This window comes from Chlorocebus sabaeus, chromosome 15 (assembly GCF_047675955.1).
Source record: "Chlorocebus sabaeus isolate Y175 chromosome 15, mChlSab1.0.hap1, whole genome shotgun sequence".
NCBI classification, from domain to species: Eukaryota; Metazoa; Chordata; class Mammalia; order Primates; family Cercopithecidae; genus Chlorocebus; species Chlorocebus sabaeus.
Window position 1 is genome coordinate 6,437,044 of NC_132918.1, and position 26,717 is coordinate 6,463,760.

Here is a 26,717-nt window from a genome sequence, read left to right on the forward strand (position 1 = left end):
TTCATTGTTCTGCATATAGATATCTGGTTTTCCCAGCACCATTTATTAAAGAGACTGTCCTTTCCTCCATGTATGTTCTTGGCCCCTTTGAATGTCTGCATTTTAAGAAAGAATTTGGCTGGCACACCTGTAATCCCAGGACTGTCAGAAGCCGAGGTGGAATGATTGCATGAGCCCAGGGGTTTGAGATCAGCCTGGGCAACGTAGCAAGACACTATCTCTACAAAAACTTTAAAAATTAGCTAGTCATGGTGACGTGTACCTGTGGTCCTAGCTACCACACGCAGGCTGAGGTGGGATGATTGTTTGAACCTAGGAGGTCAAGGCTGCAATGAGCTGTGATTGTGCCATTGCACTCCAGCCTGGGTGATAGAGTGAGACTCTTTCTAAAAAACATCAATCAGTAGGAACTTGTTTAAGCCAAAACAGGGGCCCTGAATTTGAGAATTACAGGTGCTAGGCATATAACTTAATGAGCAAAGCAAGCTAGTTTAAAAAAAAAATTGTTTTCATGGAAACAAGCAGTCCTAAATTTTTATTTTACCAGTTTTGATAAAGATCAAAATAGGTCTTCATCAAAAATTAAAGACAAGAAAGATTTCAATTTCCATTCAATCTAATAAGAAAAAATGTTAAAGTAAGCACAAAGTAATGAGGCAACTGACAAGGACTCAGAAATTAGGAGACAAAAGGGAGGGGCAGGAGAGTGTTCATCTCCCTAGGAGTTAGTTCTGCAGATGGTGCAAATGGCAGGGCTGGTGTCTAGCCCCGAGGATTATCACTATCCTTTATGGCATTTATTTGGGATGCTCCAATGTCCATTCTGAGTGGCTTACCTTCTATACTAGTTGTTCAATATTTTTTTTCTTTTTTTTTTAGATGGAGTCTTGCTTTGTTGCCCAGGCTGGAGTGCGGTGACACAATCTTGACTAACTGCAACCTCCGCCTCTTGGGTTCAAGCAATTCTCCTGCCTCAGCCTCCCAAGTAGCTGGGACTATAGGCGTGTGCCACCACGCCCAGCTAATTTTTTGTATTTTTAGTAGAGATGGGGTTTCACTATGTTAGCCGGGATGGTCTCGATCTCCTGACCTCATGATCCACCCACCTTGGCCTCCAAAAGTGCTGGAATTACAGGCGCAGTTGCTCAATATTTTACATGTCCCGTCAATCAGGTGATAAGGAGAGGGTGGTAATGCCAAATCTTCTGATTATTCAAGATAAGGCAGAAATTTAGATCTTTCTAGAAAAGCACATGATTTTTTTAATGTTGGCAATACATTTTTAAAATTTTGAGGGCCGGGTGTGGTGGCTCACGCCTGTAATCCCAGCACTTTGGAGGCCAAGGTGGGTGGATCACCTGGGGCCAGGAGTTCAAGACCAACCTGGCCAACATGGCAAGACCCTGTCTCTACTAAAAATACAAAAATTAGCTGGGCATGGTGGCAGGCACCTGTAATCCCAGCTACTTGGGAGGCTGAGGCAGGAGAATCGCTTGAACCCAGGAGGCGGAGGTTGCAGTGGGCTGAGATTGTGGCACTGCACTCCAGCCTGGGCAACAAGAGTGAAACTCCGTCTCAAAAAAAAAACAAACAAAAAAAAAACACCATGCTGGCCAAAAAACCTACAACGTAAGGCCAGATTTGGCCTGTGGATTCTGATGCTGTGACTTCTGCCCTAATGGGTGTATTGTACGAAGTGTATTTAGGTAAGAAAGCTTTCTAGATTTTTCCAAAAGAGAAATAGACTCAACTATTCAGTCGATCACTTTTGAAATGTTGCTGCTTTCTAAACGAGCACTTCTCAACAGCAACAGTATTAACATTTGAGGCCAGGTAAGTCTTTGTGTGGGACTACCTCGTGCCTTGAAAAATGGTTAGCAGCATTTCTGGCCTCTGTCTACAAGACGCCAGGAGCAACTGCCCACCCCAGTCTGACAACTCGAAATGTCTCCAGACATTGTCAAATGTCTCCTGGGAGGCAAAAATCATGTGTGGTTGAAAACCATGGCTCTAGAGAAAAAGAGAACCTTAGAAAATGTGAGTTTATTCATTATAATATAATAGATGTTATGGGAGCTAGGTTGTAGAATGATAAATGGATGTTGATTAGGCCTGATTTATCAACTCGTTTATTAGTAAGAATTTACTAAGCACTTAACTTTGTCCCTAACAATGAGCTTGGCTATGAAAGAAAAATAACAGAAATATAGGCTATAGTTCCAGCTTTCAATTTGTAGGATTTTGTTTGTTTGCTTTCAAGATGAGGTTTTGCTCTTGTCACCCAGGCTGGAGTGCAATGGCATGATTTTGGCTCACTGCAAACTCCACCTCCTGGGTTCAAGTGATTCTCCTGCCTCAACCTCTCGAGTAGCTGGGATTACAGGTGCGCACCATCACACCTGGCTAATTTTTGTATTTTTTAGTAGAAGACGGGGTTTCGCCATGTTGGCCAGGCTGATCTTGAAGTCCTGAACTCAGGTGATCCACCTGCCTCGGCCTCCCAAAGTGCTGGGATTACAGGTGTGAGCCACTGTGCCCAGCCCAATTTGTAGTTTTTTAAATTGAAATACTACCAATGACTATAACATAAAGAAAAATCAGTCACTTCACCTCGTCGTTCACGCAAGGCAAATTATCCATATCATTCACTTCGTGATCAAGGACAGGCTGCTCATGATCTCTGAGCCTCAGCTCCTCTTCCATAAGATGGAGCCAACCAGTGCTTATTTTGGGGGCTGCCGTGAGAGTGTGCTGAGCTAAAGAATGTAAAAGTGCTCAGCGCGGTATTTGGCCCCTAGTGGGGTCAGGAGAGGTGGATTTCCTTTCTTTTTTTTCCCTCAGTTTCATTTTTTGAAAAACTGAAAAGCTTTCCCTGTCATTGTCTCATTTGGTTAGGGTGACAGGCTGAAACTTGTTCAGACTCTTCAAGTTCAAGATCACGTACGTCTCTCCCCCCACCTCCCTATAACATCCTTCCTGGTGGGATAGTTGCTTTTAAAACATCCTTCAGTAACTTCGTTCTGTGCGCAGGACTCTCCCTTTCTCCTCCACCCCTTTGGTTGGGCAGCTCTAGGTCTCCAGCCCTGGCTCTTGACATAGTGAAATTAACCATCAAGAGAGGAGAGGTGCCAGGGTCAGGCAGTGCACTGGCCAACTGAGGTCTTGGAATCAATGCCGCAGACCCACCTGGTGTTCTGGTGTTTCCAGTTTCCAGAGCCTTTTTTTTTTTTTTTTTTAAGAAAGGGCTCCCTCTGTCACCCAGGCTGAAGTGTGGTAGCACGATCATAGCTCACTGCAGCCTCGGCCTCCTGGACTCAAGTGATCCTCCCATGCCTCAGTCTCCTGAGTAGCTGGGACTACAGGTACATGCCACCAGCTAATTTTTTTTTTATTTTTATTTTTTGTAGAGATGGGTTTTAATTATGTTGCTCAAACTGGTCTCCAGAGCCTTTGAGGGGCATTTGGAACCCTCTTGGCCTACGAGCTGGGCTTCTGAGGACCGTGACCAATGTTCAAATGTTAACACCCTCACAGTGCACCGCTTAGAACCCCCCCAGGTAATCTGTACTTTCCACACTCTGTTTCCCCTGGTACTTTTCCCTCTGCCGGGAAGGCCCTTCCCACCCCTCAGCTCCTTTAGCATCCATCCTTAAAATAACTCAAATATCATTACCCTGTGAAATTCCCCCTTCCCCACTTCCGTTTCAGGTAAAATGAGAGACTTCTTAGTTCCCTGAATCTCTAGTCATTGTTCCCCAAACTCCATCAACGCACTGGTCACACATTTCACCATCCCCAAGGCAAAGTCTATGACTCCTTCACTTCTCTTCCCTAGTACCCTCCTGGACTTCATCTATAGCAAACATTTGATAAACAAATGAACCAATGAAGGAGAAAATCTAAATTTTGCAGAGAACTCTGGGTCAAAGTGCCAAAAAGTAGATCACAGTTTCCTTTTGCTATGTCCAGAACAAAACTTTCTTGATTTAGTCACAACAGTGCTGAGTAAAAGAGACGTGATCGATGCTGAAGACAAAATCCACATCCTGAACAGCTAGGGACTATGAAGCTTCCATGGTGTGTTTTGCTGAAGTGGACGGGGGAACCTTAGGGCCCTGCGGTTATTGGCATGCTGGCATCCTGGGCAGGATGAATTGGCTGGTTGGTGCCAGACCCCCGTATGTCTGTACAAAGGTAGACATGTTGGTGGACCCTCAGTTTTGCTAAGGAAGATGTTAAGATTCTTGACGGATTAACAAAGGACCACAGAGCCTAAAATATTTCTGGAAAAAAGTTTACCAAAGATGATTTTGTTTCCTTTAAGAATATCCAGTAACACTGTAACTCTACAAAATAAAGTGGCACAATTGTCTAACTAAGCCTCATTCCAGAGCATAAATTATGTAAAACTTGGAATCTTTTTTTTTTCTTGAAAAGAAATACTTAACAGGGATGTATGAACAGAAGCCATGTCTCTCTTGAATGGTGGTGAGACAAGATGGTATATCCCCATGCCATTAACCCTGAGACCCAGGGCTTAAATACCATATGGAAAGGGTGAGTCAGAAGAGATGTGCAGGACGATTGAAGTATGATCATGTCAAGTCAAACTTGGAATCTTAAGAAAACTAAATATCCCCCTGCCCTTTTGTTGACATGAATCACCTAACAGATACTTTTCCTTTACCCTAAAGATAGACATCATGGCTAGGCATAGTAGCTCATACCTCAAGCCTCGTTCCTTGTAATCCTAACACTTTGAGAGGCCAAGTAGGGAGGATCTCTTGAGGCCAGGAGTTCAAGACTAGCCTGGGCATCATAGTGAGATCCCATCTCTGTAAAATTAAAAAAAAAAAAAAAAATGCTGGCTGTGGTGGCACGTGCTTCTAGTTCCAGCTACTTGGGATGCTCAGGCAGGAGGCTCACTTGAGCCCGGCAGGTTGAGGCTGCAGTGAGCCAAGATCTTGCCACTGCACACCAGCCTGGGCAACAGAGGGAGACCCCGACTCAAAAAAAAAAAAATAGCTAGACATCAGCTTAGTCCTAGTCAACGTTTGACTAATCTTGGTTCAGTCAAAATGGAAAGAAATCTGAGTACAGGTTCCAGACTCTGTCCTGTTGTGCCCTTAAGATGAACTCGCAGTGAATGTGAGCACTCTGCTTGTGGAAGGCCTCATGTTTTGATGAGTCCTAGAAAGCATGGATTCTTGTGGAATGGCAGTGGCCTTGCCCATCAGGAACGGATTCCCAGGTGTTCCGCTTGTGCATCTGGAAGGGCTCAGGCTTGTTTTCATGCTTTGCTGTTGCCCCCTGAAATTCTTGAGTTTTGAACACGTGGCCCCACACTTTCATTTTTTACTGAGCCCCAAAAATTCATTATGTAGGCAGTCCTGCTTCCCATCAATGGTTATAGGTTTCAGCTGCCTTTCAGGGAATGTGAAAGTAAATTCTCACATAATGAATTTTTGTCCTACACCCACACATCCCATGGAGGAAAACACAGGGCAGGATCTTGCTTTGTCTCACCTACAAACTATGTGCATCTGCAGTAGATGCTTAACTCTTCAGAGCCTCTTTGTTCTCAGCTGTAAAATAGTCTGATAATATCGATTCTGGTCTCAGGGGGTCGTTGTAAGGATCAAGTGAGGCAATGTCAGTGAAAACATGCATGTGGCAAATGGTGAAACTCTCACAGAAATGCCACGCATTCTTTCCTTAGGTGGGCAGGTCAGACCCCAAAGGGAAGATTCCAAGAGGCCTCTGAGGAGTCTGAGCTGACCTCATCACTATTCTGCTGCTCCTCAAATCAGTCTCACAGTGCAGCCCGAGCCGTTTCCAAAATCAAAGCTATGCTCATGTCACTGCCCTGCTTAAAACCCTTCAATGGGCTCTCTTTGCCCTTAGGGATGGGGTGGGGGTCTTGTAACACTGACTGTGGACCCTGAAATATAAGTCTCTCTTAGATTAAAAGAGGCTCCACATTTTAAAAATGCCCGGAATAAATGGTATATAAAAGCAACACATCGTTGGTGTCTTCTTTTTTTTTTTTTTTTTTTTTTTTTGAGACGGAGTCTGGCTCTGTCGCCCGGGCTGGAGTGCAGTGGCTTGATCTCAGCTCACTGCAAGCTCCGCCTCCCGGGTTTATGCCATTCTCCTGCCTCAGCCTCCCGAGTAGCTGGGACTACAGGCGCCCGCCACCTCGCCCGGCTAGTTTTTGTTTTTGTATTTTTTAGTAGAGACGGGGTTTCACCGTGTTAGTCAGGATGGTCTCGATCTCCTGACCTCGTGATCCACCCGTCTCGGCCTCCCAAAGTGCTGGGATTACAGGCTTGAGCCACCGCGACTGGCCAAGTTGGTGTCTTTTTAAAAGAGACATTTCTCCCTAAAGGAAATGGATGGTCTAAGGGCATTGTTCAACTTGCCTTCAAGACCCAAGAGACTGAGCACCTTGACGGAGGCAAACAGGTCCTCTCCCAGGACCTAGAACAATCCCTGGCATGGAGTGGGTATGAAAGAGACGTTAAAGACTAGACTTGGAGGCAAGCAGAGCTGGAAGTCATATCTTCCCCTACCACCTCTTAGGACTGTGACATGGAGCAAGTCTCATTTTCTCACCCAGCCTCATTTTCCCTCATGATTATGGTGAGGATTAAATAAGGCAAGTGCATGGAAGTGCCCGTGACAGTGCCTAACACAGGGTAGGAAGCTATTGTGTGGCAGGTGCTATTCAATGAATTGTAGGATCTAGAGCTCAGTGTATCAGTATCAATGACCTTACTAAAACAGTTTGTATTTATGGAACCCTTTTATTGTGTAATGAATCAACATTTTATCCACTAACAATACACAAATGAACTATAATGTGGTCAAGATTAGTATTGTTAAGTTTCTCTAATGACTATATTTGAAACCTCTAAAAGTAATTCAATTTCATGTTCTGATTTGGGTTGCTCTGCCATTTTTGCACCTCTTACTTATAGATGGTTTTCCAAGGAATGTTTAAAACTGAGAACACTGTGGATCACCTCTATTAAAAAATGGAAACTCCCTTTTCAACTTACCCTTCTACACCCCAATTCAGTTCCCTAGAAGGTTTCATGCCCTTCGTTTTTATAGGGCTGTTTTATAGTTTGTTTTTGTTTTTCTGGAAAGATAATTCCTAGATGAAATGTGGGGGTACTGCTTTGTGTTTAAATACAACCACTTGGGGTTCTCTTCTAGAGGATACCCGGGGATCTCAGGGTAAGGCATTTCTTCCCATAATCCCTCCCAGTGGCCCCATTTAGCCATTTTGAAGACATAGACCCATTAAGCTGTGTAAAGCCATTGACACCCTATGTAGGAACATGTAGACACCATTTTGTATACATTGTTTTTCCCAGAGGGTTTATGGACCCCGGGAGGTCCTCCCATGGTATCCTTAAGGATGAGCCTTCTAAACCAGATGGATGGTCTTAAAAATAAAAGGAAAGGATGAGTGGTCTCAGGATAAGAATTCCTACCCTTAGATATTAATTGCTAGTAAAAGCTTACTATATGCTCCTGCTCCTCCACCTTCCTGATGGACTTGCATTGTAACAGGGAGAAATTTGGCCCAACCAAAGGGACTCAAATTATACTGGTGGAATTTGAATATCAGGCCCTAGCAACTAGTATGCAGTAGGGAAATTTGGGGCCGGGGAAAACTGTTAGTTATTATTTATTTATTTGTGGTATGTTTACTTTTTTGGAATTTTTATACACAATTATGACCCAGTACCAAGTAACTCCCCAGCCATTATATATAGATTTAATAGCTGGAATCCTAAACAAAGTTTATAAACCAAGATTGTAAACATATGAATAGAGATGAACCAAAGGTTAACACCCTGCTGTTTTACAGGATGAAAAATCATATTTTATCAGTGAAGTGGGAGCCTGTTTGACCGTCTCGGATCCAGGTTAGTAGTTACAGAATGCCCATTCTACCAGCCGTGACGCTGTTTCTGGTTAGCTCACCTTTCATCCTATTGAATCTGCTCATGTTTTATGCTGCTTTCTTTTTTTTTTTTTTTTCTTTTTTTTTTGAGATAGAGTCTTGCTCTGTTTCTCAGGCTGGAGTGTAGTGGCACAATCTTGGCTTACTACAACCTCTGCCTCCTGGGTTCAAGCCATTATCCTGTCTCAGCCTCCTAAGTAGCTGGGATTACAGGTGTGTGCCACCACACCCAGGTAATTTTTGTATTTTTAGTAGAGATGGGATTTCACCACATTGCCAAGACTAGTCTCGAACTCCTGACCTCAGGTGATTCGCCCACCTCGGTCCCACACAGTGCTGGGATTACAGGTGTGAGCCACTGCACCCGGCCAATGCTGCTTTTAAGGAACAGGCTAAGAAAGCAGCCAGCAATGTGATTTTGGGGGACTTTACTATGCCTCTGTGTGCTGTAATTTGCCCTTCTGCTTGTAAATGAGGCTGGACTAGATGACATCAGAGATCATGATTGGCAACGATAAAGAGTTTAGAGGCTTTTTGACAGATCTGCTGTTGATAGTGCAGCTGATTCTATACTCTGGGAATCATATGTTCACTCTACTAAAATGTAGTTAGTGCCTGCTAGGTGCTAAGCCCTGTATTAGGCATTGCAGATCCATAATATTTCAGACTAATAGATCTTACCCTCATGGAGTTTACATTCTAGAAGAGGAAGAGGGCAACAACACATTAAATGATAATACAGTAACCCTCCCACCTTATTTACGGTTTCACCTTTCATGGTTGGTGCAAAAACAGGTGAGTACAGTACAGTTAGAGTTTCTGAGAGACAGAGATCACACGCACATCACTTTTGTTATAGTGTGACAATTTTTCTATGTTATCATTAGTTATTGTTTTTAATATCTTACTGTGACCAATTTATACATTAAACTTTATCACAGGTATATATGTATATGCAGGAAAAAACAGTATATCTAGAGTTCAGTACTATCCATGGCTTCAGGCATACACTGGTACACTGGGGGTCTTGGGATGTATCCCCCAAGGATAAGGGGGACTCCTGTGCTCTGTTAAGTAGTGATAATTTCTTTTTCCTTTTTTTTTTTTTTTTTTTTTTGAGACAGTTTCGCTCCGTTGCCCAGGCTGGAGTGCAGTGGCTTGGTCTCAGCTCACTGCAATCTCTGCCTCCCAGGTTCAAGTGATTCTCCTGCTTCAGGCTCCTCAGTAGCTGGGATTACAGGCACCTGTCACCACACCTGGCTAATTTTTGTATTTTTAGTAAAGACAGGGTTTCTCCACGTTGGCCAGGCTGGTTTCAAGCACCTGACCGCAGGTGATCCATGCACCTCGGCCTCCCAGGGTGCTGGGATTACAGGTGTGAGCCACTGCACCCGGCCCAGTAGTGATAAATTCTATGAACAAACACAAGCAGGAGGAGTGGAGAGGAATTGAAAGCTATTTTAGGGGGGTCTATCCCTTATACCTTAGGGAAGCCCTCAGGGGAGAAAGGCCCTTTGAAGAGGTGAAGTTTGAGCAGAGAGATTCACCTCTTTGGGGATATCTGGGCCTAGGGAAGCTCTTTCCAGACGGCCAGAAGAACAGATGCACAGGCCCTAAGGGGTGAGCTGGCTAGTGTGTTCAAGGACCTGCAGGGTGCCAGTGTGCCTGGAGAGAGAACAAGCAGCAAATGAGGTCAAGGGACAGACAGCCAGGCCAGAGCATGTAGGGCCAGTGGGCAAGGCAAGGGTCAGGACTTTGAACTTTACTCTAAAGTGTAAAAGGATGCCACCAGGGGGTCTAGGGGAGAGAGGAAAATGATACCTCAGATTTACATTTATAAAGGTTCACTTTGGTTGCTGTGTGGATGATAACTCTAGTGGGGTAAATTCAGAGAACTCCTACAGTGTTCACTTCCAGAGAAGCAAAGCTCCTGCTCACACAAGATGCCTCTCAGAGGCCTCAAATGTTTCCCTGCGAAGTTCAATAACTTTTATTTGTTTGTATCCCCCTGTGCCAGGTACTGTACTAAGAGTTTTCGTGTCTGTTTTCTCCTTTTCAAAGCTCTATCCTTTGACTAGCTTAAACATTATTTTACCAGTTAAGGAATTTATGCCGAAGAAACTTGCCAAGAATTGAAAATGTGGAGTAATACCTACTTAAAATATCAGCTACATTTTATTGATATGTTCAGGGAGATTTGCCAAGGATTGTTAAATGTAAGTAAGATAGCACAGTTGACAACTCATTTTCATATATGTTAATTCACTTAGACCTGTCTCATTTAGGATAGAGAATAAATATTGTGAGTGCTAACATCAGTTACCTAATGTTATCACTAGGTATGGACCAGACTTTAGCCAGCAATAGAGTAGCAATCTCTTAAGAGGCAAGGAAGGCTGGATGCAGGGGTTCACGCCTGTAATACTAGCACTTTGGGAGGCTGAGGCAGGCAGATCACCTGAGGTCAGGGTTCAAGACCAGCCTGGCCAACATGGCGAAATCCCGTCTCTACTAGAAATACAAAAAAAATTAGCCGGGTGTGATGGCGATCGCCTGTAATCCCAGCTACTCAGGAGTTTGAGGCAGGAGAATTGCTTGAACCTAGAAGGCAGAGGTTGCAGTGAGCCAAGATCGCACCACTGCACTCCAGCCTGGGCAACAGAGTGAGACTCCGTCTCAAAAAAAAAAAAAAAAAAAAAGGGCAGGGGAAGTGAAAGACTGATCAAAAATTAATTTAGAGCTGAGGGTGTGAGAAAATCAATTCTAGGTCCTGATCCTAATGGCTGAGCAGGAGCTTAAGGAGTCACAGTAATGATGATTTTCATGTTAATGGGGGTATTAAGAATAGTAATCAGTTGTAATTACAGTAGTGACAGTTGTAATGTTAGTGGGGATGGTAGTAGCAGACTATCCCAGGATATAACACATGATACGGTCGTGTACACAGAGAATTCAGTATGGTGTCTAGGGCATTTGCATGTATAGACACTGGCATTAATGCCACCTTGTTAATTCATCCTGGGACTATTCCTTACTGTAACTACTAAGCGGACCGGACAGTTGGGTCCTCTGACCAGTGAAATTTCTACCATTCAAGAAGCTATAGTGTAGTCAGAAGGGTGCTTAGTAAGCATGGAATTAGAGAAAATGGAGTTCATTGTATGATTAATTATTTTTCTTTTATTATTATTATCTATTTATTTTTGAGACAGAGTCTCGCTCCGTTGTCCAGGCTGGAGTGCAGTGGCACGATCTCGCCTTACTGAAACCTCCACCTTTCAGGTTCAAGCAATTCTCCTGCCTCAGCCTCCCTGAGTAGCTGGGATTACATGCACCCACTTCCATGCCTGGCTAATTTTTGTATTTTTAGTAGAGACAGTGTTTCACCATGTTGGCCAGGCTGGTTTCAAACTCCAGACCTCAAGTGATCTGCCCAGCTCAGCCTCCCAAAATGCTGGAATTACAGGCATGAACCACCATGCCCAGCCTATTTATTTATTTATTTATTTTAGAGACAGTTTTGCTCTGTGTCCCAGGCTGGAGTGCAGTGGCATAATCATAGGTCATTGCAACCCTGAACTCCTGGGCTCAAATGATCCTCCCACCTCAGCCTCCCAAGTACTTGGGACCACAGGTATGTACCACCATGCCTGGCCTCAATAATTAAAATGTTTAACTTCATCTGCCTTGAAGCCTCCATTTCCTTGAGCAGGGTATACCTGTCATAAGACAGGGCCAGTCCTTGAGCAGGTTCCTCTACCCAGATGGCACTCAGATGGGAAGAGATGGGCCTCTCCCTTCTCTCTGTTTCTGTGGATGGATGCAACAACTCCTCCTAATGAGTTCTTTTTTTTTTTTTTTTTTGAGATGAAATTTCACTCTTGTTGCCCAGGCTGGAGTGCGATGGTGCAATCTCGGCTCACCACAACCTCCACCTCCCGGGTTCAAGCGATTCTCCTGCCTCAGCCTCCCAAGTAGCTGGGATTACAGGCATGTGCCACCACGCCTGGCTAATTTTGTAGTCTTAGTAGAGACGGGGTTTCTCCATGTTGGTCAGGCTTGTCTTGAACTCCCGACCTTAGGTGATCCACCTGCCTTGGCCTCCCAAAGTGCTGGGATTACAGGCAAGAGCCACTAATGAGTTCTTTACCCTGCTGGTCTAATACATTCAGCCTGGCGATAGTCAAGTGCTCCATTTGCTGACTGCGTGTCCCTTCACTGATTCATTAAGGGTTCTGTGACTTTCTAGGTCTCAGAAAGCAATCTTCTCTTACCTCTAAAATTTTGGAGGCACCTCTCTGTAGCCCCCAAGTACTGACTAGTTCCCACCCACTCTGTCCCCAGTGATTTAAAATAACCAAAGACCACATTCTCAAAAGTTCTCATTTCAGTGTTTGTGCATTCCAGTTTATGTGAGGTGTCTCCCTTATACCCCAAAGAGAGCAGCTGAAAAAGTCTCCAAACCGCACCAGGGTGTTTTTTCATGGGGAGAAGGTGGCAGAACCCCCAGAGAGCCACTCAGAAGGAAGTCCATTTAGCTGCACATGGGCAGCCCGGCCACAGCTGGAGCTCGGTGGATGCCTGTCAGGACTCTTAAGAAATCTATATGTCACCTTTTCAGAGACAATTTACCAAGGAATGAAGCATGCAGTGGTGATGTTCCAGACAGCGGTCGGGCATTCCTTCAAGTGTGTGAGTGAACAGAGCCTCCAGCTGTCAGCCCACCTGCAGCTGAAAACAACCAATGTCCAACTTCAAGCCTTTGATTTTGAAGATGACCACTTTGGAAATGGTAAGTTAAAGATGGATCAGGTTGCAAACATACACTTTAGAGTCCCCAGGGTAGATCCAAATGGTTTTCTGTCTGCAGATGTCCAAGGAGTCAGCATGTCATGAGCTTCCTGGGACAGTATGATTCCACACAGCTCACAGGGCCAGGCTCCTCTGGCCACCTCGGAATCAGGCACCTGCACCCACCCAGTCACGGCTGTCCTACAGCAGATTACATTCTCTTAGACTCTCACACATTCTCATTCATTTAAACACTCATGCGCTCAATCAAAACAGAAAATACCACCTGCGACTTCCCTTTATGTCCTGGTGGGTGTAAATTCAGATATGTTTGGAGAACACTTTAAAGATCCTCAATATCAGTAATGTCTAAAATCAAGATTTGAGAATAGTTTCTTTCCCACCTGCAGAGGGAAAAGAGCAAAATGGAGCAATTCAAGATAGAAGGAAACCCCCTCTTCTCAATTACAAGCTGTTGGAACCCCTCATCTCAATTACAAGCTGTTGCACCCAACAGTGTTTCCTCAGAGTTGGTTTTAGTTTCCCTCTAAATTCTGCTTTGAGTTCTGACCACCACAGGCAGAGCTTGCCTGATGACTGCCCTGGAGGAAAACAGATCCCTGGGCCAGGGCCAGGAGCCGACCAGGGTGACATTCCAGAAAAGCCCTCTTCTCCCTTCCAGGAACACATTGTTACAGGGATTTCTACATATGACCAGCAGAGTCATATACCAGAAAAAGCCCTCTTCTCCCTCCCAGGAAAACAGTGTTACGAGGATTTCTACATATGCCCAGGAGGGTCATGTACTTCAATTTCTAAAACATCCCTCTCATAATAACTAAAAAATGTGATAAGACCTTCCCAGTTATCAAAAATAGAGTTAGCTAGAAGTTTAGCCATCTTTTAAATGTCTACAATATGAATCAGATTTTGCTTTGGGTTCCATCATGAAACGGCAGATGCGTGCAGCAGAAAACTTCTCCGCATGTACTCAGTAGGAGGCATTTGGCAGAGGAAGGACTGGGCGTTGCTTGCCTTGGGTCCCCTGGTTTCTGTAGGCTTTGTCGGAGTCCCACAGTCACATGAAAATTTGCCAGTAGGGGTTGCCCCCATTTGTCATCCACTCTCAAAACTTCTAGTGTTGGAAAACTATTTCTTTCTTTTACAATCATTATGAAGGTTTGAAAAACTTCTGTAATCGTGTGATCTTAAAAAAAGGTACACACTTGCTCTTCTTCCCCTTCAGAAGCTCTGTGAAGCAGGAAGTGATCAGGTCTGGGAAACCTCTTAGTGGCAGAGGTGGGAAATAAAACCTTTCAGCAGGACGTGCCTGGCCTCCTATTAGCAGTGTTCACAGGGATGCATAGAAAAGCTCTCTTATCCTTACATTTTTTTTTCTTAAAACCATCATTAATTGGATAGTTTTCCAAACAACAGACTTCAGAGTTCTCCTTAACTCCTCTCCCTCCAGCAGCCTCTCATACAAATAGTCACAAAACCCTAACAATTCCACTTCCAAAATGTTCCCCTTGTTCTCCCACTGTCACCCTGTCAACTTAACGCCATCTTCCTAGTGTTTGCACTTCAAATTTCACTAAAGATGCTCAAATGCGAAGAGGCATGCCATTCTGTAAATAGGATTTTCTAGCAGAGTAAGAGAAGGGGGAAAAGAGGAGCAGGTTACCATACCAAATGGTGTTTAAAAGGTACATGTGCAGAGGGTTATGGGAGCCCAGAGGAAGCTGTGATTGACAGCATTGCGATGAGAGGGTGGACTAAAGAAGTCTTGACTGATGGGTGATTTTTAAACAGGGGCTTGAAGAACTGGAGAGGAATCCAGCAAGTGTCAAAGCTGAGACTTGTAAAAGATAATGGTCATCCCAAACAGTAGACTCCTGACTCCTAAAATCCCCTCCTCCCTAAAATCCTGGAGCCTGCAAACATTGTTTTTTGTTTATTGAGTTTTAGGGTTTTTGCTGTCCTTTCCTTTGGCTGTTTATTATGCTGCTTTAGCAGCCCCAAGCTATCTGAGCAGCCCCTTTAAGAAACACAGAGTTAGGGCCGGGCGTGTTGGCTGACTCCTGTAATCCCAGCACTTTGGGAGGTCAAAGCAAGCAGATCACTTGAGGCCAGGACTTTGAGACCAGCCTGGCCAACATAGCAAAACCCCATCTCTACTAAACATACAAAAAATTAGCCCGGCATGGTGGCACATGCCTGTAATCCCAGCTACTCGGGAGGCTGAGGGATGAGAATCACTTGAAACCAGGAGGCAGAGGTTGTAGTGAGCCGAGATTGTGTCACTGCATTCTGGCCTGGGTGACACAGTAGGACTCTGTCTCAAACTATTACTAGAGTTGGACAATATGGCTCCGGGAATTACTCTAAGTTGAGAATCAAGACATAACTCTGATCACAACCCTCTAGGCCAAACTAGCATATTTTCTCAAAGCTGGATCTGCCTGGAAGCAGCATCAGAATCCCACCGGCCCCAGCTCAGACCACTGAATTATAATTTCCTGGGCACGTGTCTGGAGATCTGCAATTTAAGAAGCTCCCTAACTAATTACCAGTGCCACACATGTCAGATCCACTGTGGCTCTGAGAGGATCTGAGAAGGAAAGATCCCTTTCCCTCTCATTTTCACCCACTGTGGTCTGAGCCCCGGCAGCTCCATCTCTCCCTCAGTCTCCTTCTCTCCAGAGCTGAGGCAGATGTGGCAGTGCCACTTCCCAGCATTTGTGGCCAGTCTGTAACACTTGTTACTCTGACTTCAATTACAGCGGATGAATGCTTCAGTGACAGAAACAGGAGAGAAATCCCTGTGGCCATGGGCCTGAGTATCACAGGACTGCTTGTCATTTTGCTAACCGCATGTCTGGTGGCCAGAAAGAGGCCCAGTAGAGGATATGAACGCATGTAAAGCCCCACTTTCTTCAAAACGTGCAAGGTTAAGGTCTTGGGAATTCCGGCCTCATATTCAGCCTGAAGTGAAAGGATTGACCTGTCTCGTTGCCTGTTGCACCCTCCTGAGCTGATTAGGAAACCTAACTTCCCACCAAAGGGCTACCCCAGGGCTAGGAAACGGCACCTCCCCACTTCCTCCTGTTACCTTGGGGAGGCCATGCCAGGTGTGCTTGACACCCTCTGCCACACCTGAATATACCAGTGCTGGCTTCCGGAATTAGGGGCAATAGGCAGAGACATGAGCAGGGTGCTTGTGAGAAGGGAGGAAGCAAAAACCTGGAGGGAGAATCATGGCGAAGACATTTGCAAATTGACTGATTTTTCTCAGACATTTTCAAGAGTCCTGATTTTCAGTTTTCAAAAACATTACTTTAAAAAAAACCAATGCATTTCAAAGTTGGTTACAAAATGATTTTAAACTCCTGGATTTTACCAACATTTGGTTTACTTAAATTATAGATGATCTTAGTATACTATTTTTTTTTAAAAAGCATATCCTACTCTATGGTAATGTATTATCTGTTTAAAAAATTAGGGAACTGCCTATTTCACTTTTTTAATTTAAAGCACATATCAAAGATCATGGCAAAAAAGGAGGAGCTCAATAAATATTAGCTCTTCCGTTCCTTCAGCTTCATGTGTTGTCTGCCTTCTTAGCCACTTTTTTCCTGGTTTGTCGGCTTCTCTTTGATGCTGTTTTATTCTTGTAAATGTGTCCATTTGGACCATTGCAGGAGAGGAGGGAGGCAGAGCAGGGAAACAATCCGCAATGGCAAGCAGGAAGAGGTAGACCTGCCTGCAGGATCACTCACTTCCCTTTTATGCAAACATTCACCAAAAGCAGTACATTCCTGATGGTGGACGGTTGATATCTGAGGAAAAATGCTATTAAAATATGGCTTCGGATGTTATTCATGGTTTCCTATTACATTGATTTGGGTTCAGAGAAAGGGGAGAGGAACGTTCTTAACTGATTCTGCTGACTGGAAGTGTTCTTGTTTTTCCAAATTTTCCAGAGGTGCCATTCATTATTTTTAACATGACGTTTATGAAATTTGACAACTCTAAAACTACTGCTTATTTGGGAAATGTACTGACTCCCCAGGAGGCATTTTTGCTCTCCTTGTTTTCTTAGAAGTGGGGCTGTGGGCGAGGGAACACCGCAGCTTCAAAAGAGCGCTAAGAGCCCCTGAAGACATCCAGAGTGTCAGGAAATGTCTGTTTCCCTCTTAAAACAGGAGACGTTGATGACAATCTGATATGAGGACCCAGGAGTTCCCCCAAGTGACTCAGGCTTAACAGCAAGAGCTTGGCTTTGGAGAGCTGCGATCTCCTTCCACCTCCTCCTTTAAACTGTCTCCTGCTCCAGGCTCCCCTGTGCCCTGTGTTAAGGGCACTTGAAAGCTCTGTAGGGCAGAGGACAAGGTGTTTATTCACCGGCCACTCACCCTTCTGCAGAATGATTAATGTAAGATTTACCTTCTAGCATGTGGAAATCCCTCCCCTCGCAGATGAAACAGAAGCAGAATTTAAAATCAAGTGTAGAGGGATATGACCATTCACTTAAATTTAATTTGCCTTCCTACCTTCTTCAGGGAGTTCTTTTGGATGATGGCTACTGCTTGGACTCCTGCTATCTATTCCCCCCACCCCAGTACCAATTACTCGTAGAATTAATTTGAATTGGCATTCTGGTAACACAAAAAGCAAAGGTTTCATTGGAATGGCCAGTAAATAAACGCTTGGATGTGTAATTTACTCACAGTCCTGCCCACTTTCCAGGTGGAGAGGAGAGGGGGCAGCGGAGATGGGCTCCTCATCTGCCTCCCCTCCTAACCACACACACATCCACCCTAAGAAGCCTGTGATGAGAGGGAAAAAAAATTCTGTGAACTCCTCCGTTACTAAATCTGGAGGAAAAAAAAAAAGAGTGGGTTGCTTTATCTTCTTCCTTTACTAACCTAGGATAGTGAAAATGGCTCCCAGGAAGACTGGGAAGAGTAAAGGTAGGGACTGGCGGCCGCGAACTGGGGAAGCAACCCCAGGGCCGAGGATCGCTCCAGGCTACAGCTAGTTTCCATGCTACAAAAAAGAGAATAGAATCCAAATATCTAGCCCAAAGGGAAACATCAACTGAAGTCAGATGCCATGGAAAGAAAGACCGTAATTCACCCAAATGGCATCATAGGAAATGGAGTATTTGGACTGACATGCTCAAGCATAAGCAAAATGAAAACCAACTGCATGGTCACTGTGCCAAAATACTGCAGCAAAATCAGAATAGTATGAAATTAAATTAAGAAAAGGAGTGAGGGGTGTATTTGTTTGCTAAGACTATCTTAGGAACATACTACAGTCTGGATGCCTTAAATAACAGAAATGTGTATTCCCACAGTTCTGGAGGCTAGAAATTCAAGGTCAAGGTGTCCACAGCATTGGTTTTTCTGAAACTTCTCTCCTTGGCTGTAGATGGCCTGTGTCTTCATGTGGTCTTCCTTCTGTACCTGTCTGTATCCATGTGTCCTCTTTGTGGACCATTCATATTGGATAGAGGCCCACCCTATTGACCTCATTTTCACTTATTGACTTCTTGAGAGACCCTGTGTCCTAATACATGTTCTGTGCTCCTGGAAGTTAGGACTTCACCATGTAAATTTGGGGGAAGGGAGGGGAGACAATTTAGTCCATAACAGAAAGTTAGAAATGAAAATAGTAAAATACAAAGAAAACATAATTCAAGGAACAGAAAGAAATTCCTGACAATTGCTTGATGCTGAGAATCACTTAATGTGAATTCCAGATAATCAGAGTTTAAAGATAAGATGTTAAAATGAAAGAGTAAGAAAACAAGAGGAATGTCAAAGCAATACACTACATAATGTATAGAAACAGTAAGAGGCAGAATAAATAGGGAGGAAATTATATTATTTTCATAGAGAGAATGACTGAGATCATTACAGGCAATACAGATAAACCTTATGATTAAAGCATTACAGGGAAGCTACTAAATATACAAGCTACTCTGACATAGAGACCTCAAAAATAGAATGACAATATATTTGAAGATTTAAGGACATTTCCTTGAGATAAATCATTGAAATTGGGATTAAAAGAGCATGTTCCAAAAAAGAATTGATACCAAAAGTTTAACACCGGGACATATCAGAAACAAGCTATAAAACTTCAAACATAAAGAAGTCTTTAGGCCTTTATGGAAAATGAAATAAAATCACCTGTAAACAGGAAAGTTAAAGTTGACTTCCAATTTCTTCACAACAACATTTAAAACCAGCACATAATTTCTACAATAATCTAAGAAAAAAAAGTATGACCCAAAAATATCAGGTATAAAGACAATAGGCAGATATTCTTTTGTTTGTTTGTTTTGAGACAGTCTTGCTCGGTCACCAGGCAGATATTAACTATGCAATAATTCAAAGGATACAGCACAAGTAAGCCCTTCTAAAAAATATTGCTTGACAATGAAATTCACTGAGAGAGGAAATGAGTCGCAATATAAACAAGGAAATAGGCAGCCTTTAGGAATAGAAAAGTCACAGTTGGCCTGGTGTAGCAGCTCATACCTGTAATCCCAACTCTTTGGGAGACTGAGGCAGGAGGATTGCTTGAGCCAAGGAGTTTAAGACCAGCCTGGGCAACATAGCAAAACCCCATCTCTACAAAAAATACAAAAATTAGCCGGGCATGGTGGTGCATGACTGTAGTCCCAAACTACTTGGAAGGCTGAGATGGGAGGATGACTGGAGCCTGGGAGGTCCAGGCTGCAGTGGGCTGCGATCGCCACTGCACTCCAGCCTGGGTGACAGAGTGAGACCCTGTCTCTAAATCAACAAATAAATGGAAAAAAAAGACTGACGCTGGTGAATAGTGGATCCATTTACATATAAAATGTACTAAACAATTATGGGTCTGGGAATACAAACACACCTTGCCATATATGAAATGATATTTGTACATGGTTATTCATTACAACATTATTTGTAATAGCAAAAAAATGAAAACAAGCCAAGGGTCCATCAGTAGGGGCCAGATTTTAAAACTGATTCATCCCACAATGGAATCCTTAAACAGCTACAAGAAGAATGAGGATGCTATGTATGTTTAAGGAAAGAGTTCCAAAATATATTATGTCAAAAAAGTATAGTGCATAATAGTATATTCATTATTGTCCTATCTGCACAAAGAAACATCAGAAATATAAACAAGAACTAAGGAAAATAATTATCTAATGGGGACAGGAAGAACTAAGAAGGGGCAAGGGTGGAAGTGAAACTTCTCAATGTACAGCATCTTGTATTATTTTGACTTTTTAGATCATATGAATGTGTTAAATAGTCAGAACACTTTTTTTTTTTTTTTTTTTTTTGAGACGGAGTCTTGCTCTGTCGCCCAGGCTGGAGTGCAGTGGCACAATCTCGGCTCACTGCAAGCTCCGCCTCCCGGGTTCACGCCATTCTCCTGCCTCAGCCTCCCGAGTAGCTGGGACTACAGGTGCCCGCCACCACGCCCGGCTATTTATTTATTTCTTTCTTTATTTCGTATTTTTAGTAGAGACGGGGTTTCACCATGTTAGCCAGAATGGTCTCGATTTCCTGACCTCATGATCCGCCCACCTCGGCCTCCCAAAGTGCTGGGATTATAAGCGTGAGCCCGCGCCCAGCCAGTCAGAACACATTTTTAAAGATTACAGGAATGATAGTTATCAAATAGAATTGAAGTGTTATAAACCTATACAATGGATCAAGGTCAAAGATTGTTTCCTTAAGTTGAAATAGCAACCAAAACATTCTTCACACAGGGGCTTGGTGGGTGGCTGCTGGCAACGTATTTTATTGTGGGCTTCTTGATGATAAAATTTAAGCTAAAAACTTCAAAAATTAATAGTTTTTAAAACATTTTTTACTTAGCAGGCAATTGAAATGCATGGTACAAAAATAAGTGATAAGGTTATTGTAAAATGAAATGGACAGAATAAATATTTGATTTAATTTTCCGTCTGTGAGAATTCACAATAAAATCAGTTTACTTTGTAAAAACAAAACAAAACAAAACAAAACAAAAAAACCTAGACAATGTTAAAAACAGTAACATAACTATTCAAAATTTGGAGTTGTCTGGGCACAGTGTCTCACGCCTGAAATTTTGGGAGGCTGAGGTTGAAGGATCAGTTGAGGCCAGGAGTTCAAGACCAGCCTGGGCAACATAGTAAGACCCCATCTCTCCAAAAAATTTAAAAAGTTGCTGAGTGGGGTGGCATTTGCCTGTACTACTAGTTACTTGAGAAGTTGAGGTGGGAGGATGGCTGACCTCAGGAGTTTGAGGCTTCAGTGAGCTATGATTATACCACTGCACCCCAGCCTGGGCAACAGAGCAAGACCGTGTCTCAAAAAAAAATTTTTTTTTGGAGTTGAAGAGAGGGGAGATGCAAGGGAATCTGTCAGTGCTAGTTGTTCAAAACAGTATCAATAGATGATGTTTAAACTGGAAACAAGGTTTAGCAAGCACAAGTCTAATTTACTTCATAACCTCTTAATGTCTTTTATAATTGTTTAATGCATACTTCAGAATCTCTTTCTACAACTTTAAAGGGGCCCCTTATGAACCAATATTTCCCATGACATTGGTGTGTGATAATTCCTTCAGTTTAAGTTTTTTCTTCTATTAAGTGCAAGTAAAATTGAAATTAACAAATGTAATAAAATAGTACTTGTATGATCCTATCTTAATAAAAGTATTTCTATTTATTTTTCTAACCTATCTATCCTTGTAGTTCTAAAGAAAGATGCCTGAAATAATGTTTCTCCATGTTAGCAATGACATTTCTGGGTGGATGGCCCTGGGGTAATTGGTTTCACTTTTTTGTTTGTGATTTTCTCTACTATTTTAGTTATTTATAATGAGCATAGACTATTTAAAATAGAGTGATTTTGCTTTAAGCACGCACGTGAGTTTGCACATGTGCACACACACACACACACACATATTCACAGAGGAACCACATGCCCAAAAAGGTTTATAGTGATTGATTCAAATAGAAGAAATGTGGTGATTGGATCAGTCACTACTTTTCTTTGTGTACTCTTTTGCATTTTAGAAATGTTTAAACAATGTTAAATAATTTAATCATTTAACAAAACTGTATAGACAGTAAAAGTTGCCCTCCACTTCCCTCCCAGTCCTCCTCCCAGTTTTTGGTGTATCTTTGCACACCGGACCCACCAGCACATGGGTTTGGGTTCACACGATGCTTCACGGATCTTAGGGAACTTCTGTTATAGAACGCGGAGACCTGCCACGTTCTTTTTAATGGCCATATTATTTTCTATTGTCTGAACACTATTTTAGTTTTTACGTATATTTAAATTGTCTCTCATAAAATGAGCAGTGCTGTAATATATCTTTGCATAGTTGTGCGAATATATCTTTGGGATAATTTCCTAGAGATGGAATTATTGGGTCAACAGTTGTGTGCTTTACCTTTTGTTTTAACTTTTTGTATTTTTTCCCACTCATTTTAATTCCTTAAAACTTGTCAAAGTTCTTTTTTTATTTAAGAAATATAGGCCAGGCATGGTGGTTTACACCTGTAATCCCAGCACTTTGGGAAGTCAAGGACTGTGTGAGCCCAGGAGTTTGAAACCAGCCTGGGCCACATAGCAAGACCTCATCTCTAAAAAATAAAAAATTAACCTGGCATGGTGGCACACACCCCTAGTCCCAGGTACTCAGGAGGACAGGGTGGGAGGATGGCTTGAACTCAGGAGTTCCAGGCTGCAAAAAAAGAGAAGCATATATAAGTAACAAAGTTTCATGTACTCCAAAAGGTCTTATCATGGAAAGCAACATATCTCTGTCCCCCTGCCTCCCTGCCCCAAGATACAAAATACATTTAACTAATTTTAACAGTTTCTTCTGATTGCTATCTCCATAACTCGAAAAAGTAAAAGGTTTATCATGATAGTTCCTAATTGATCCATTTTAGACTTCCTGCTATGGCACATAAAGATTTGTGGTTACACAACTATTTTTGGTTAAATCAGTAAGGTATTAAGGCATGCATTATTATAGTTTTATAAATATTGGCTGCTGTCAAGCCAAGTAGTGTACTACAAGCACAGTTTCTTTCCTGTCCAATTTTCTTTTTCCTGGAATCTCTGATTGCCACTCTGTCTTCTCTGACCTCTTCTGATCCTTTTTTTCTCAGATCTCAGGTACAATGAATTGCGTTGATGGCGATCCTTGGTTCAGGACATAATTTCAGTGTTGGTTCATACAACGACCCCACACATGTATCTTTTTAGCTATCTATGACTAAGACATGGTTCTTCATTTATTTGCCCTTTTCTCCCAGTCTCTTCATTATTCTATCAACTTCCCCCTTTTCCCCAGACCCCTCCGTCTTTCCTCAGTTGAGATTTATTAGTCTCTGACTCAATCAATTACATTTAGATGAATTGAGTAAGTGCTTTCTGATGGTATAAAGAAAAAACAGTTTTGATAAGTTTGTAAACTCTCACTTTTAAGCTCTCATAAATAATTTGGTCTGTTTTCTAATATTAGCTAAAAGTAATACAATAAAACCTTAGGAGTGACAACATTGTTTTATAAAGTGGATAAAAATCACGTTTCTCAAGAGATCATCTGTAATCTGGTCACTGGTCACCAAATAGTCTTTGCTTTTTTTTTGTTTTTTGTTTTTGTTTTTGTGTTTGGTTTTTTTTTGAGATAGAGTTTCACTCTTGTTGCCTAGGCTGGAGTGCAATGGTGTGATCTCGGCTCACCACAACCTCTGCCTCCCGGGTTCAAGCGATTCTCCTGCCTCAGCCTCCCGAGTAGCTGGGATTACACATGTGTCACGTGCCCGGCTAATTTTGTATTCTTAGTAGAGATGGGGTTTCTCCAAGTTGGTCAGGCTGGTCTCGAACTCCTGACCTCAGGTGATCTGCCCACGTCAGCCTCCCAAAGTGCTGGGATTGCAGGCGTGAGCCACCGCGCCCAGCTGGTCTCTTTTTTGTAAGCATATCCCACTTAGCAGGCAGTATGCATGGAGTGACTTCTTACTCAGTTCAGGAAATGAGGATTATGATTATTGAATGTTAATTACTGAGAAAATATGGTTATTTACTCTTCTAACAGTCTTACATATTATTTGCTGACTTTATAAATTAGGAAATTGCAAAGGTAAATTACCTGTCCAAGGTCACAAAGCTAGTTAATGGTGGAGTTAAAAGTCAAGCTTTGTTTGATGCCAAAGCTCATCTTCTTTCCCCTCTAGCCTACTTTCTGGACTGCATCACCAAACCTTACCCACTGTATTGTATTTGTTTTCTCTCTTAGTGGATGAGTGCTCGTCTGACTACACAATTGTGCTTCCTGTGATTGGGGCCATCGTGGTTGGTCTCTGCCTTGTGGGTATGGGTGTCTATAAAATCCGCCTCAGGTGTCAATCATCTGGATACCAGAGAATCTAATTGTTGCCCAGGGGAAATGAAAATAATGGAATTTAGAGAATTATTTCATCACTTCCAGGATGGATGTTGGGAAGTTCCCTTAGAGTGTGGGTCCTTCAGACAATGTAAACCACCATCTTCTACTCAAACCAAGTGAGTCACGTGTGATTTAAGTTCAGGCAGCATATCAATTTCTAAATACTTTTTGTTCATTTTATGAAAGATATAGTAAGCTGTTTATTTTCTAGTTTCCTTTAGAATATTTTAACCACTCAAAGTCAACATTTGAGGTATGTTGAATTAGCATAATACATGTAAAGTAGAATAAGCCTTCAAATTATAAACCAAGGGTCAGTTGTAACTAATACTACCTGTGTTTGCATTGAAGATTTTATTTTACCCTTGATCTTAAAAAAAATACCCTTGCTTTGTTTATCAAATGGACTTTCAGTGCTTTTACGATCTGTGTTTTATGGTTTCATGTAACATGCATATTCCTGGTGTAGCACTTTTCTCCCTCTTTCCACTTTACATTTTTTGTTTTTGTTTTTTGAGACGGAGTTTCACTCTTGTCACCCACGCTGGAGTACAATGGTGCAATCTTGGCTCACGGCAACCTCTGCCTCCCAGGTTCAAGTGATTCTCCTGCTTCAACTTCCCAAGTAGCTGGGACTACAGGCACACCCCACCATGCCTGGCTAATTTTTGTGTTTTTAGTAGAGATGGGGTTTCACCATGTTGGCCAGGCTGGTCTTGAACTCCTGACCTCAGGTGATCCACCCACCTCAGCTCCCAAAGTGCTAGGATTATAGGCATGAGCCATCGTGCCCGGCCTTAAATGTTTTTTTTTTAATCATCAAAAAGAACAACATATCTCAGGTTATCTAAGGTTTTTTAGTAAAACCAACAAAAAGAACAAATCAGATTATATTTTTTATCTTGATGACTCCTGCTCCACAATTGCTAGACTAAGAATTAGGTGGCTACAGATGATAGAACTAAATAATAAACAAGAGACAATAATAATGGCCCTTAATTGTTAACATAAGCGCCAGACTCTAGGCTAAGCACTTTACCTACATCTCATTTCATTCCCACAACTTATAGGTGAATGAGTAAACTGAGACTTAAGGGAACTAAATCACTTAAATGTCACCTGCCTGACTGATGGCAGAGCCAGAGCTTGAACTCATGTTGGTCTGACACCAAGGTCTTTGGTCTTCTCATTACACCAAGTTGCCTACAAAAACAATGACTCACACTCTGCCTGAAGGCTCATACCTGCCTGCAAGCATATGCTCACCTTACGGGAAACGGCTTTATCCAGCATCTTGAGACTTTAGAGTAGATGAAAGGAGAGCTTTGCATCTTGAGGCATTAGGGTAGATGAAAGGAGAGCTTTGCAGACAACAAAATAGCCTATCCTTAATAAATCCTCCACTCTCTTGAAGGAGACTGAGGGGCTTTGTAAAACATTAGTTTCTCATTTTTGTGGGATTGTTTAGCTGGGCTGTAAAGATGAAGGCATGGAATAAACTTCTCAAAGTATTTTTAATTTTTTCCGGTAATAGAGAAACTTCGCTAACCAACTATTCTTTCTTGAGTGTATAGCCCCCTCTTGTGGTAACTTGCTGCTTCTGCACTTCATATCTATATTTTCTGTTCACTTTATTCTGTAGAGCAGTCTGCCAAGAATTTTATTCCTGCTGTTTTTTTGCTCTTAAAGAAAGGAGTTAAGTCAGGATAACAGAAAAGTCCACATAACCCTAGAATTTTTAGTCAAGGAATAATTCAAGTCAGCCTAGAGACATGTTGACTTTCCTCATGTGTTTCCTTACAACTCAGTAGGTTGTCAAGGTCCTGACTTTAATCTTAATAAAACATTGAATTGTATTAAAAGTTTTTGTAATAAAAACTTACTTTGGAGATTTGTGCATGTCACTTATTTTTTATGATTCATTTTTGTGCTGTATAAAATTTTGTTTACAATCATCTTAGGTTTTTGCTCAGATCAATAAGTTAAATCATCTTTCTATAGTTTATTCTATTCTCCATTGCCACATTATCACTTGGTAGGAATTCCTGAGAAGATAAACCACATTAAAGTTACATATGAAATGTCTCAACTCTTAGCTTAGACTGACTGCATTGCTAGTTTACTTAAGTGTAGCCACATTTGTTCATTCATTCATTTGATCACCATTGATTAAGAATTTGCTAAATGCCAGATACTCTTATAGGAGCTGAGACGAGTAAGAGGTCCTGTATTAGTTACCTATAGTGATCAGAGAGAAAGAGAGAGAGGGCCGGGCACGGTGGCTCATGCTTGTAATCCTAGCACTTTGGGAAGCCAAGGTGGGCAGGTCACGAGGTCAGGAGTTTGAGACCAGCCTGGCCAATATGGTGAAACTCTGTCTCTACGAAAAATACAAACAAAGTAGCCAGGCATGGTGGTGCACCCCTGTAGTCCCAGCTACTGGGGAGCCTTAGGCAGAAGAATCACTTGAACC

At 42.4% G+C, this 26,717-nt stretch overlaps 1 protein-coding gene across 1 annotated transcript in view; it reads left to right on the plus strand.

Annotated features, from left to right (window-relative positions):
- The window catches only part of LAMP3 (lysosomal associated membrane protein 3), a 41,051-nt gene extending 14,985 nt beyond the window's left edge, over positions 1-26,066 (plus strand). The window contains exons 4-6 of the mRNA XM_007971959.3: positions 7,883-7,940; positions 12,600-12,770; positions 24,095-26,066. Coding sequence (XP_007970150.3) covers positions 7,883-7,940; positions 12,600-12,770; positions 24,095-24,228 — 363 coding nt within the window. The 3' untranslated portion in view covers positions 24,229-26,066. The remainder of the gene's footprint in view (positions 1-7,882; positions 7,941-12,599; positions 12,771-24,094) is intronic.
- Positions 26,067-26,717: the final 651 nt, after the last annotated feature.